The sequence below is a fragment of the Zingiber officinale genome, chromosome 9B (assembly GCF_018446385.1).
Source record: "Zingiber officinale cultivar Zhangliang chromosome 9B, Zo_v1.1, whole genome shotgun sequence".
Lineage (NCBI taxonomy): Eukaryota > Viridiplantae > Streptophyta > Magnoliopsida > Zingiberales > Zingiberaceae > Zingiber > Zingiber officinale.
The window spans coordinates 83,434,930-83,450,115 of NC_056003.1; the positions used below are offsets into that span (position 1 = coordinate 83,434,930).

At 45.2% G+C, this 15,186-nt stretch overlaps 1 protein-coding gene across 1 annotated transcript; it reads left to right on the top strand.

Annotated features, from left to right (window-relative positions):
- Positions 1-478: 478 nt before the first annotated feature.
- On the top strand, positions 479-964 carry LOC122023099. The gene has a single exon (XM_042581190.1). It carries the CDS (start codon positions 479-481, stop codon positions 962-964), a length of 486 nt encoding a protein of 161 aa, XP_042437124.1.
- The last annotated feature ends 14,222 nt before the right edge of the window (positions 965-15,186 follow it).

The window sequence follows — 15,186 nt, forward strand, 5'->3', positions numbered from 1 at the left end:
TCATTATATATTCAGATTCTCAGCTTGTAGCTTAGCAAGTGGCAGGCAACTTCGTGGTTAACAGTGACAAGTTACAAGTATACCGAGAAACATATGAGAAAATGAAGGAGGACTTTAAGGAGGTCACGGTAACTAAGATTCCTCAGGCAGATAACCAATGAGATGATGAATTGACCAAAATGGCTAGCTCCTTGACTACTTGGGTACTAGACAGGTCGATAGCTCAGACCTTCTTAATAGCTAAAATAGACTTACAGAACAACATTGAGGAGGCAATCGACTAGAGGGCCCCGATGATCAATTATCTACAGCGGGGTGTCCTGTCGGATGATCCGGAAGAAGCCAGGCTGGTCAAGAAATGGGTTTATATATACACCCTGATCGGGGATCAACTGTACAAGCGAGGATTCTCCATATCACTACTTAAATGCGTACAGACAGAGGAGGCAGAATATGCTCTGAGGGAAATACACCAAGGATGTGGGAATCATGTGGGAGGAAGAATGCTGGCATGGAAAGTGTTGCTGGCCGGATATTTCTGGCCCACTCTGTAAAAGGATGCATAGAGACTAGTGAACACCTGCTTGTCCTGCCAAAAACATCAAAATTTGACCCACTGCACAATGGGAAGGTCAAATTGGATCATGTTGGGGGCGATTGGGTGGAAGAGCTGCCCAATATCCTTTGGGTGTACCAAACAACTCCCCGAGAGAGCACAGGGCTCATCCCATTCCATCTGGTATACGACAGTGAGGTGGTGATACCTATCGAGGTCAGGGTGCCCTCGGTTAGAAGAATGCTATATGACCAGGGAAATACCAAGCGGCGATTAGCGGAGCTAGATTTTATTGGTGAAGTTCGTGAACGAGCGACCATCCGATTAACTACGTATCGGCAAAAGATGTGTCAAAACTATGATAGAAGGGTGATGCCCCGATTCTTTGGAGAAGAGGATCTAGTTTAGAAGCGGACAAAACTCATAGGAGAAGTGACTAAGTTGTCACCTCAGTGGGATGGCCCATACAAAGTGGTCAAAAAGTTAGCCTCGGGTGCCTATTACTTGTAGGATGCTCAAGGAAGATTGTTGAGTCGTCATGGAGCGCTAACTATCTCCAACCTTATCAGGTCTAGGATAGGCTTTATAAAACATAAGGGCGAGAAGAAAATGTGACAGGTCTGGCATGGAAAGCCAGGTCGGGATGTCTAGAGGCACATCCTCGATCAAGGATTTAACAGCTCAGGATCCCTTGTGTCATGACCAAGTAAAAGGTATAACATTCAAATATCATAGCACAATTAAATAGTCATACAGTTCTCATATAAAGTTATTTAAATGCATCAAATACATCGTCGAGCATCTCTCTAAGGATGCGGCGGTGATCTAGGAAATCCTCGGGAGGAATAGAGGATAGGTACCCTCCCTCAAGGAGTTGCCTAAGTGCTCCTACCGCCCCATAAGTCACGGATGTAGCGAAGTGATCCCCCACTTGCATGCCAAACTCTGGAGAGCGTAAGTTTTCTTCTTGATGTGCTCTCAGCCGCTCAGCCTCCCCTGCCTTATAAGTCTCCAGGGCGGCCAAGGCTCTCGAGAGATTAAGCTGAGCTTCTTGATATTTCACCTCGGACGTTTATAGGAGAGATTCAAGTTTGCTCTTTTCATCTTGGAGGCAGTCAACCTCTCACCGGGTCTCCTCGAGAGTCCGTTGTTGAGCAGCGTTTGTTCTCTTCAGCGTGGTCAACTCTCCCCTCAGCAAGTACCCAGCTGATGCTGGATCAGGCAGTTGAAATTTTAGGTCAACCACTGTATCCTTCAGGGCTTTATTCTGCTGATGAAGGAGGGAAAGCGCATGACTCAACGCCATGGAATCGGCAAAAGCCTGGGGGAAAAATGAATGATCAGTATAGAATAGTTAGATTATAGAGAAAAGGGGAACAATAAAGTGTAGTAAGAACTTACCACAATAAACCCTTCAGATAGTCGATCCAGCTGGGCGGGTATAGGAAGAGCTTGCATTTGGCGAAGACGCTCTTCCCATTAAGTGGATAGTTGACCCTGCAGCATAAGTCGACTAGTGGGAGCATTCGATTGATCGCACACGCTCTATTCTGAGGGCTTGGTGATTGTTACAGAATGGTGGTGGGATTGCCTCGAGTAAGATGACTCAGCCTTGGTCTCGCCAGAAGGATGGTGAGTTGATGGACAGGCGATAGTCTCGTTGGAAGACGGATGCGCAGAGGGGGAAGGTCAGGATGAAGAAGGTCCAGCTTGAGCCGTAGCGATGTCACCTGACCTGAGCATGTGAGGCATCTCGGGGAAGGAGGAGGACTAGGAGGGGACATTTGGGGCAAGAGCTACTGGAATAGGAGAAGGCTTTGTATTGACTTCTTCTTTAAAGATCGGAGCCTTCCCCCGCCCGGTTCTAGCCCGGGTCGTAGATGGCATTGTCGGGGTTCTTGGAAAAGGTTGGCTGGGAGTAGGAGTAGGGGCAAATCGAGATGTCGGCTCAGTCGTCTGGGATTTAGAAGCCAGGCTGGGTCTCCCAGGTCGATGTCGGGGACGGCGTGAGAGTGGTTGTTCATCCGAGTCTGATTCCTCCGGTGGGGTCCTAGGTCGGCAAGTGCAGAGCTCTGTAGGAATAGACCGGGAAGGCTCGGCAACGAAGTGGACACGGGGAGTTGCTCGGGAAGCTAACCGGGGAGCAGTAGAAGCAGTTGCCCCGAGGCAAGGGGAGCTAGATGCGATGAACCCCTCCGGTCTAGTATTATTCGCCCCTGACGTTGTATCTCCATATTACTCAGGGAGAGAGGCCTGACTGGGAATGCCTGGGCTAGACTATCAGCTGTAAGAAGAGTAGCAGAATCAGAATAAGGAACTAAGGTCAACAAGGGTAAGGTGAACCATACCTAAAGAATGTTGTAACTTTGAGGGAGTGTGGCTCAGCTTGAATAGGAACAGTATATCCTCTGTCAATAGTCTGAGCAAGTCCAAACGCCAGCACTCCAGCTGTGCTGAAGCATCTATGAAGTCAGGGTTCATTTGAAAGTGTCCCAGAACGGGCACCAAAGGTAAAGTTATGCATCGCTGGGTAGGCCATTCTACGGTTTGGGAAAAGCTCAAGAAGAAATACTTATCCTTCCATCCAGAGTATGAAGAAGGAAGGGGAGCGAAAAAATTGGTTCAAAAGCAGGCATGAAGATGAAAAAGTCCTTCGCTTTGGCGGCGAGGAGTGAAGAAATAGTGGAATAATCGAGGAGCCCAGGGTATGTCACATACTTCACAGAGGAGGATAAATCCTGTCAAAATCCTCATGGAGTTCGGGGTAAGTTGACAGAGGGGAATGCGGAAATATCGACTCACTTGAGAAAAGAAAGGGTGTATCGGAAAGCGGAGGCCGGCCACGATATGCTCTTTGAAAAAAGTCACATACCCTGTAGGTGGGGAAGAGGCCAGGTGGATTTCAGAGGGTATGATGATGTGCATGGACTTGGAAACCTCGTAGGAAAAGTGAAGATCGTCTAGATCTACGCCCGTGAAGGTGGATACTCCGAGAGCATAAGTAGGTGTAGGAGAGTCCATAAGGGGAGGTGGGGACGAATCACAAGGAGCAGAGCGCAATGAACGACAGAAGCAGGACGAAGGCTTACTCTCGAAAGCAAAAAAGTTCAGCAAAGAAAGGGAAGGAGGATATTTATAGGCGTTAAGAAGGGCCTGAGAGGCTTCATCTTTAGTGTCCATCAGACGGTTCACGATAAAGGCTGATGACATTACCCCTACGTCTAATAATAACCAAGGTCGTTGGATCCACCTAGAAAAGTGAGCTCAAAGAACGTGTCATAAAGAAGTGCGGCGGAAAATACGAGAAGACTAATTATTTATTATAGCCTCGGGAATAGGCAGGGGTACGGGAATCTTCTCTCAGATCTACTGTAAACTTGTAAGTCTCAAGATCTAGAACAAGGAGGTTGTACTGGTCAGGAAAAAAGACTAGACGGGAGAAAGTAGCGGTCGGGAAGAGTAGTCGATCGAGGAATGGGTCGGTCCTCTTGGTTGGAATATTCATTGGTGAGATAGAAGCCCGATCGGGTAAGGAAGTCTGTCTTGCCAATGGTTTTTGTTAGTTAGAGTCCTAGAGCCAATCATTTGATGATTGTATGGACTCATTGTATCATATTCTTGTATATTAATAAAGGCATTTGATTTTGGTTATTATACTTACTTGCATTAGTGCCAAATAAACTAAGTATAATAACGTCCCTGAGTAGAGCGTTCTTACCTATATCAATCGATTGGTTGAATCGATAGTGAGATGATATAGGGAACACTACTCTAAATCATTCCTAGTCGAGTATTAACATTCAGGGACAATGTTAATACAATAAGACTAGCATGTAGGTCAGCTCGATGACTTGATCTCACAAGTCATGGATATAGAGATATCAAGCTGACACATGGGTATGCATTAGAGAATGTATACTGAATGACCCGCCATGAGAAAGTATCATGGATCGTTATATGAGTGTCATATACTTTCTCATGTGACTATTAGTATGACTATTGGTCCTTAGACCTGAAGTCACCATGGTTCCCTACATAAGGAGTTATGTACTTTGGTTTCGTCAAACGTCACCCGTAACTGGGTGGACTATAAAGGCGATTACTGGGTATATAATGAATTATGCAGAGGGATGTGAGTGATGTAGATGGGATCTATCCCTCCCATATGACGGGAGCGACATCGGTATTCTTGATAGAGTTAGACCACGAAGTGCATGGCCATGCCCATATGAGTCAACATTAGATGTTGAGCTCATTTGATCGAGTGAGTCTACTTGGAGTTCAAGATTTAGATTGATTAGAGGATGACACGGTCTATGCCTCATATTGATCAATCTAGATGTCTAGGATAGAAGGACAATGTCACATATTGTGAGGAGTCACAATTAGTAGTCACAAGGTGATGTTGGATCTCAACATTCTTGTAACTTGGGTAGCAATGATGTATTGCTAGATGTCGCTCATTGCTTATGTTTCTAAAGGAGTTTAGAAACATTGCCAACGTTACAAGAACCTATTGGGTCACACACAAAGAACAAGTGGATGGAGATTAGGTTCATATGATGAACCAATTGGATTAGGTTCATATGATGCACCAAAGATTGGATTCAAATTAGACTTATTGAGTTAGACTCAATTAGATTCAATTGTTGAATGAGTCTAAATTAGATTTGATTCATTGAGTTAATTTATATTAATGAATTGAGATTCATTAAATTTAAATTGACTTGAATCAAAGGTTGGATTTAACTCAACAAGGAAGACAATGGGTCAAGTTTGACTTGACCAAGTAGAAGTTGAAACATCAAGTTTGACTTGATGTATTGCCACATCATAAGGATGACTCATCCTTGTCACATCACCTCCACATCATGAGACATGCCACCTCATGGGGGTTACACTCTCCCCTTGGCTTTAATGTGGCCGGCCACATTAATGGGGAGGTTACAATGTTGTGGCCGGCCACACTAATGCAAAGGAGGTTTTGTTTTGTGGCAATTGATGTGTGGTAATTGTCTCATCTTCTTCCTAGCTTTCTTCCTCCTCCTTACTGCTGTTGCCGTGAACTTCTAAGAGAGGAGAAGGTGGTTGAGTGAATTCCAAGAGCAAAGGAAGAGTGAAGGTCACAAAGGAGGGATACTACTTCTTGAGTGTATGAGTTTCTTTTGTACTCTCTCATTTTCTTCCTTTCCAATCCCATCCGAGAGCTCTAGAAAGTGCTAGCACACTTGGGGCTCTCTTCTCCATCCTTTGAGTGTGAGAGACACTTCTTGTTCGTGTGGATATCATTAGAGGAGTGTCTACGTTGACACTCTTGAGATCCGGCGTACCGTTGGATGAGCGGGATTTTGCGAGGGCACGCTTCAAAGGTAAAACATTCAACACATAGATCTAGGAGTAGATCTAAAGTTTTGAAACTCGTACTCGTATTTTTGTTCGGTTTTCCTTACACGGATCTACGGCTTTGGGTGATTCGGGGTTTCCGCGACGCGAAAAGCAGTTTTCGCGGCCCGAAAAAATCCAACAGTTTTAGTGTCTACACACATGTATTAAAGTCTAAATGTCTAAAGGGGGATAATCCTTTGACACACCACCCAAGCATCTCAGAAGTAAAATAACATGTGCAAGGAAAGAAAGTAGTCAATCGTCTGTCCTATACAGGGTTTTCATAATCGTGCGGGGAAGAATACATCTTAATCGGTGAAGAAGGGAAAGGCCTCCTCAGGAAACTCCTCGATAAGGTAGGTGCGATCCATAAAGTCATTAGGAAGGGTTGATCGGAGAAGGCCATTCTCATGAAGCTAGCGCACGACACCCACACCATCGTAGTAGATCAGCCGGTCAATCAGGGCGCCTATCGTTTTCTTGAACTTTGGAGAGGCAAGGTAGGCGGCCTTATAAGCTTCCAGGTGCACAGTTTCGCCTGTTTGGTATTCCTTCAGCTCCCCCTTTGCCTTATCCTCATCAACATGGACTAGGGCCAGGTCTTGTCTAGCGGTAGCAACTTTGTTGGTGATTTTGGATAGATCCGCTTGTAGGGACTTGATGGTAGCTTTGCCGACCTCCCATTGTTTCTGAAGGGCAACTTCCCGATCAGTACTTGTAGTGAGGTTAGCCTGGATGGTCACCAGGTCCATCTTCAGAGTATCATAGGAGGTTGAAGATCTTCCAACTATTGCGAGAGGGTGGCCACTCCGCTTCCTTCGCATCCAGATCGTCCAAAATATGAATGTGTCGTAGCCCTTCGAAATTGAGCTTGGACTCACTCATCTTCAAAGCGGCCTCTAGGGCCTTTATCGTCCCTGCCTCCAGCTGAGCCAGGCCTCGGGCAACTTGGGCCATTTCTTCAATAGTTTGAAGGAGGGGAGGCACTGAACTATCAGAGGGGGTCGGATAAAAAATGTGGCTAGGGGTCATGGACAATTCCAGTTCCCTAATACCCCTCAGGGACTCGTTTTCTCGCTGGAGATCTACCACATATTGAGATATGCCCAGACCTCTGACGTAGATCTGAGCAAAGCAGAAGAAGGTTAGTAATATCTCAAGGGTTTAAGAGGAGACGAAGAAGACTCACTGATATCAGCCGTTGCAAAAATGAGTCGGCTAACTCTAACGAGGAGCCTTCTGAGATTTGGTATGCGGTAAATTGCCAAGATTCGGCTAGGACCCCATGAAGTTGTACCTGATCATAAATGGAAGAGGTACTGACTAATGGAAGAGGGTCCTGCCCTTGTAGTAAGGGCAGTTGATGGACAGAAGTGAAGGTGTATCTACTCCGAGGGCACTCCTTGGCGCGCGAGGAAGAGGTTGAAGTAGCCTACGGAGCAGGAGGCAGTGTAGAAGGAGGAAAAGGATCCCCAGGCTAGCCTCTCACCTGGGCACTAGTTTGATCTCCCGTCTAAGCGCTAGTCCGCGGAGAAGGTATATCCTCTATTATGGTAAAGGGAGACACCCGAGCAGGCATCTTGGCCTTGATCTTGGAGGAGACGGGGGGTCAGTGGGGGCCTCGACGGAGAGGGTTGGATTGATGGAGTGACTCGCTTCCTTTTGCGTTACAGATGCAAACGTTTTCCTAGGGGTGGAGAAGAAGCCCTTTCATCTTCGGTCGCCTCAGTTTCTAGGGTCTCCTTTTCCCTGGACAGTTGGGAAGAAGTCCCGGTCGTGATCCCGACCTGAATGGTCGAGGGTGCCCCAGAACTTTTCAGGAGTTCTACTCCCAGTTCCTTTAAAGCGGCATTGGGTAGTTTGGAAGAATCAATAGAGAAGGCGTGAAACATAGTGACTTCTGCAAAACAACAAGGAGATACCTCATTTAGCGAAGATTTGGAACAGAAGATAGGAGATCTTACCGAAAGGAGCACCTATCGACGTCGGGATAAGGCTAAGCCCGAAAGCATATAGTAGGCCCTCACGTAATATCACTGAGAGCTAGAGCCGAACTCCTTCTAGTTTCTCTGAGGATGGGAGGCAGTTAGGCTGATGCTGGTGCTCCCGCAATTCGGAGGGGGAAGGAAGATTATATTGCCATTGCACAGGTCAAGTGACAGGCTCAGACAGTTGTATGTAGAAAAAATGAGACTTCTAGTCCTTATTGGAAGAGGGCATGTCTGTGAAAAACTTATAGCCCGACCTAGATTGTACCATAAAAACGCCTGGTTCAGAGCGCTTGAGGGCATAAAAGTGGTGGAAGAGTTGCAGGGTTATGGAAATTTTATATAGGCGGTACAAGATCACCATTCCACACATAGCACGGAAGGCATTGGGAGCAAATTGAGATAGGGAGACACCAAAGTACTGACTCAAAGATGAGAAGAACGGATGAATAGGAAAACGGAGGCCACCCAAAAGCTGGTCCTTAAAGAAGGTTACAAACCCAACGGGGGGAGGGGGGGAGACGGATGATCATGGGGACCCGGAGGAAGGAGCTTGTAAGTATCAGAAAGCTTCAGGCTAACACAAATCGGCTCAAGGTCACTCCTATCTAAATCAGAAAGGAAATACGAGTACCAGGGTATTTTCCTCTCACTAGCCATTAGAGAGACAGAGAAGGGGAAGACAGATGAGGGAAGAAAGGTACTTACAGCGAAGAGACACGAAGAAGAAGGCGAGCAATCAAAAGTAAAGGAACGAAGAAGAGTTGAAGGAAGAGAAGCTACAATAGGTAACGACAGACTGCCTTTAGGGTTTATAAATCAAAATCCTTAGGAAACATCAAAGATCGAGTTGGACAAACTGTTGGGATCTTAGATGGCTAGAGGGGGGGGGGGGTGAATAGCCTCTTTGAAAACTTAAACACAATCTTTCTTAAAGAAAAACTTGTTAGCACAGCGGAAGTAGAAAACTAAAACGAAGGAAGAAAAACACACACAGCAGACACAAGGATATACGAGGTTCGGGGATAACTTGCCCCTACTCCTCGGCGTGTCCGTAAGGAGGATGACTCCTTGATCTTTCGGTAGATCACACCCCGGACAAAATCCGGCTAAAGATGTCTCCTTCTCGGTGGAGCAACCTCTCAACAGAGTCTCAGTTGATTATAGAATTAAGCACAAGACTTACAGTGGCTGAGAAGATTAATCATATGAGCTTACAGCCACGCGGAGAAAAAACAGAGCAGAGAGCGCACAACGACCTTCTTAGCAAGGAGCTCACAGCTTCACCAACTTGCTTTCTCAAAGGATTGATCGAAAAGAAACAGAGAATACAACCTCTCTTCTTCCTTCTTATGTCTCTCGCTTTACTGTCTCGAATCACCGCCGCTGTAGAATCGCTGCTGCCAACTAGGCGTAGCCAATCACCTCTCCTCCTCATCTGGTTCTCTGAACCCATGCCAATGGAAATCACTGGCATCTCTGGATACGAACCAATGAGTAGAGGTCAAACTGAGCGCAGCCCAATCGCAATCAGATTCGCCAGTGAACGTTGATGCCTCAAATGCATCTGTTGCAGCAAATCACAGTGTAAAGAGCACTTGTCTTCTTCTCTTAATGAAGCTTAATTTGAATTCAACCATGAGAGTGTGACCTGCAACCTGCAAGCTAAAAAGACTCACAGCAGATGGTTAAAAACAGATGGGTGAAAACAAATACGGCAATCAGAAAAAGTGCATGCAAAACAAACAATACCGTGGATCGGTCTGCAGACCGATCCACGCTTTCTGGATCATCGCTGATCGGTCTGGGGACCGATCAGGAACTAATCTGATCGGTCCCCAGACCGATCAGATGTCGCTCATTCCAAATGCGCACAGCTTCTGATCGGTCTGCGGACCGATCAGGCACTAATCTGATCGGTCCCGAGACCGATCAGATGTCGCTCTTCCCAAGCGCTTACAGCCTCCTGATCGGTCTCCAGACCGATCAGTAAAATCCTGATGAACCAGCGATCGATTTCTGATCGATCGCGGGCCGATCGATGTCGCTCGATAACCAGCGATCGATTTCGATCGGTCGCTAGACCGATCAGGTATCAAGTTTCCTTTGGATCGTGCGCCGATCCGACTTGACTTCGATCGGTCGAGCCCTCTCGACCTAGTCGAGAAACGGAGCTCCTAGCCTCTCCGGCTTCATCGGTCCTAGAGAGCAGACTCGAGCCCTCTCTGACTTCGCATGACAAACTTCCTTCTTGGACTTTTCAACACCAGATGTTCGATCACCCTTGATCCATCTGGATTTTCCCTTGCCTGGCTTCACTCACCAGGACTTGCACCTAGCTTCACTCACTAGGGTTTTCACCTGGCTTCACTCACCAGGACTTGCACCTAGCTTCACTCACTAGGGTTTTCACCTGGCTTCACTCACCAGGATTTTCAATCTGCCTGGCTTCACTCACCAGGACTTTCAAACTGCCTAACATCCCAGTTAGGACTTTCTCAATCAGGTCAACCAAGTCAACCTAGATTAGTAATTAATCTGAGTTAAATTAACATCTGATACAAACTTAAATCAGTGTCAACATCAAAACAACAGCCAGGTCAGACTGTATCAACAATCTCCCCCTTTTTGTTGTTTGACAACACGATTTAAGTTTAGATCAGAAATGTTCTTATTTTCATAATTTTAGGGGAATCAAGATCCTCCCCCTAAGATGAATACACCACGATGTAAGGAAGTCAATAACGGGAATCAAGATCCTCCCCGTTATCTTCTCCCCTAAAATCAAACCTTCATACATCTCTAAACTTCGATATCCTCTCCCCCTTTGTCAAACACCGAAAAGGTGCGAATGGGGTGATAAGACTCAAAAGACTCCCCCTTAACCCATACTGTCTTTTTCTTAATGCACCTAGAATTCCCTCTAAGTGTATTATGAGACAGTGATAAATGAATAAGAGACATACAAAACAAGGCATATGAGTAGCATATTAAAAACCAATAAGGAGCAAGACATAAAGAAAGAAAATAAATATCATACATAGATGAAATGAACAAGCATCCAGGTCAGACATAAAATATCCAACAAGCAGCATCCAAAAACATAGACAGTCAAAATGAATGTATCAATCAATGTCCTCAACATGAGGAACATCATCATCATCTGCGGGAGGCACGTAATCCTGAGGCGGCATGCTGGAGCTCGAAGATGGATGGCCCGAGAATCGCTGCGGAGGTGGGTAGTTGGCCATCCAGCCCAGAAGTAGCTGCTGCATCACGTCGGTCAATGTGGAGACGTAGACCAACGAACTCAGCAGCCACCATCTCATCGTGTCGATCAAATCGGTCCTCCAGCTCGGCGATCCGCCAGCGCAGATCGGGATCGGCCTCTCCAAGTGCAGCGGGAGCAGGAGCACGAGCAACCTGTCGTGGGAGTGATAACTCACCTAGTGCTCTCCCATCCTTCCACCGGACGTCCCCATTTTGTCCTATGATTCCAGACTTGGAAAATGCCCGTTTCCCAAGTCGGCAATCCTGTCTGACCATCTTGATTATTCTACCCTTAGAGACATCAACCTGAAGGGTCTCGAGCCAATCTGTAATTATATGCCCATAAGGCATATAAACAGTGTAGCCGCTCGGCTCACTATAGGAGACGATCGAAGAGTAGATGCTAGATACGATGTCAAAGTCGAGACGCCGACGCAATCCATAAAGCATCAGGCAATGATATGGTCGGATCTCAGACAATGGTTTAGATGTGATAGGCAGAAGGCAGTTTGTGACAATTTTAAACAGAATGTAGTCTTGAGGAGATAATCTCAAGGCTGCAAAAGTAGGAAAGTCAACATCTAGCTCATCAAGGCCACCCGGTCTAGGTTGCCTAAAGAAATACTCATAGATGGAGTCAGGTGTGACATCAAAAGGTGAGGGTAGGGGGTCTGGTAGATCAGGAAATATCGAGAAGACATTACCGGAACACCTCTGACAATCGAGATACTCAAAGAAGGATACGAAATTGAAATCAAGAGTCCGCTTAGCAACTCTTGTTTTATAACCTTCTTCATTAGGAATCTTATGAAGGTTGTTATAAAACTCAGAGACCAAGTCATAGTTGATATCCCGTTCTAAGTAGACAAGTGAGTCAAGATTGTAGTAGGAAATAGTTTCAGACACAGTTGGGCAAAACTCGTCCATGAATTTACGATCTACAGACCTACACGGGAGTAATTTGAAGGTTCGTAGTCTAAAGGCTTCCTCAAAATTTTGGTTCGGGAATCTACCGGAGACAGCTGGTTGAGGACGGGAAGGAGCCTTAGACTTTGACTTAGCTGGTGACTTAGAGGTACCCTCACCCTCACCCACTGGTTTCTTCCTAAGGTGTAACAATGTGAACCAATAGGGGAAATAAGTGAGCACCGGAGCCCCCGAAACAAAAACCACAGTTATGGTGAGAAATGAAATCGAAATGCCAAGTTCTAGAGAGGTAAGGAGTTACCTTGGTGCCATTTAGCTGTTGGCTAGAGCTTCGGCTAGGGTTCCGGCGTGCAAAGAGAAGAGAAAGGAAGAGAAGGAGTAGGGAAGAGTCGGCTAGGGTTCCGCGTGAAAGAGAAAAAGAAAGGATCGGGAAGATTTAAGGGTTACAGATGGGTGTACAGTGAAGAAATGATCGGACAGTTGTCCGATCAGGAGGTATCAGGAACCTCCTGATCGGTCCATGGACCGATCCAGGAACATCCTGATCGGTCTGTCGACCGATCAGGGAACATCCTGATCGGTCGGTAGACCGATCAAAGAATGATCAGTGGCTGCCTTGCATACTGGATCGATCTGATCGGTCTGTAGACCAATCAGAAAGTGATCAGTAGCGGGTTCTAGTGTGCCAGGCTGACCTGATCGGTCCGTAGACCGATCACTGTCTGATACTTAAATCTCTCCAGTAATTTCAGTAACTGAAATTCATAGAGATAGTTCGATAATTCGTGGGAGTTTCTCTAGGAAAACTTTCAGGTTCAGAACCTAGAACCTGGAGGATCTACAAGCATAACGATTACCTAAGGATTATGGTCTGAACTTGTTTATAGCCCTAAAGTTGCAGACATTTAGAAAACAAACAACTTAAAGCATGAAAGCTGAAATTTTTGACCTTTGTTATGTTCAGTTTCAAGTTTGTCAAAATATAACCAACTTGCTATCATTCTTTCAAAGACTAGTCCTAGTATCAATCAAAATCAAGAAAAGCATCGTTCAAGTGTATCAAACAGTCCATCAACCAAAGTTTCATAATTTCTAGGTAAAGGTCCAACCAAGTTTCCTTGGTTGGAATATATGAGTATGATCTAGGAACCAAATACACATGAATTATGTAATGGTCTTCCCCATACTCAATGTATGTCTCGTCAACCTAATTATTCAAGGGATGCATGATACATTTTGAATAATTTGGTTGATCCTAGCATCTCACCCCATATTTAGCAAACAACAACAATTTGTTAAACCTTATAGTTTGTGTGAGATGTCCCCAAGTTGTCCAAATTATTTTCCCAATTTCTCTTGTCATTTTAATGGTTCTTATTGATCATGATGTGGTCAAAATGACTTATTGAGCCAAACACATTCCCAATTCCCTCCTTAAATGACTAAATTCATTTTCCGGAAGGGGTTTGGTGAAAATGTCGGCTAAGTTTGACTTTGACTCAACATATGTGAGTGCAATGTCTCCCCTAGCTACGTGATCTCTAATGAAGTGATGACGCACTTCAATGTGTTTGGTCCTAGAGTGATGAACTGGATTTTTCGTTAGGTTTATTGTGCTAATGTTGTCACACAACACTTGCACTCCCTTATACGAAAGTCCATAATCTTCTAGAGTGTGAATCATCCACAACAATTGTGATACACTCTCTCCCATGGCAATGTATTCAGCCTCGGTCGTGGAGAGAGCAACACAATGTTGCTTCCGACTTGACCAACTAACCAATGATGATCCTAAGAATTGACATCCTCCACTAGTGCTTTTCCGATCCAATTTGCATCCAGCATAATCGGAATCGGTATAGCCAATCAAATCAAAAGACTCCGTACGAGGGTACCAAAGACCTACTCTAATTGTGCCTTTAAGGTATCTCAGAATTCTCTTAACTGCAATTAAATGAGATTCCTTGGCACAGACTTGATATCTAGCGCACATGCCCACAGCAAAGAGTATGTCCGGTCGACTAGATGTGAGATATAGAAGACTACCGATCATGTTTCTATATTGCGTTAGATCAACTGATTTTCCACTCTCATCATTGTCCAGACGAGTGTTCGTCGCCATTGGAGTGGATACTTCCTTAGAGTCACTCATGTTGAATTTCTTGAGCATCTCTTGAGTGTATTTTGTCTGATGGACATAAATGTCATCTCGAGTTTGTTTGATTTCAAGTCCAAGGAAGAATGTCAACTCTCCTACTAGACTCATCTCAAACTCACTTTCCATGTGAGAAATGAATTCATTCAAATAGCCCTTGTTATTTGAGCCACAAATTATGTCATCGACATATACTTGGGCTACAAAAATGTTTTCACCATCTCTACGTAGAAATAGTGTTGGGTCTATTTGACCTCTTACAAATCCCTTCTCTAGTAAATAAGTTGACAGCCTTTCGTACCAAGCTCGAGGTTCTTGTTTAAGCCCATAAAGAGCTTTCTTGAGCTTGTATACGTGGTTTGGAGCTTCGGTACTCACAAACCCCGGTGGTTGCTCAACATAGACCTCTTCTTTGATGAGACCGTTTAAGAAAGCCGATTTAACGTCCATTTGATAGAGCTTGAAACCTCTATGTGCAGCAAAAGCTAGCATCAGGCGAATGGACTCTAATTGGGCCACGGGAGCATATGTCTCATCATAATCAAGACCTTCGACTTGGCTATAGCCTTTGGCTACAAGTCTTGCCTTGTTTCTTACAACTTCACCCTTTTGATTTAATTTATTTTTGAAGACCCATTTGGTTCCAATAATGGTGGTCTTCCTAGGTCTAGGAACTAAATCCCATACTTGGCTCCTTTCAAACTGACCTAATTCGTCCTGCATAGCTATGATCCAATCAGGATCGTGCAATGCTTCATCAACTAGTCTTGGTTCAATCTCTGAGATTAAGGCAACCTCATTGGACTCATTTCTAAAGAATGATCTAGTCCTAACCCCTTGTTGGATGTCTCCCACAATCTGGTCTTGGGGATGACTAGAGGCTAACCTAGACTGCCTTGGTGTTG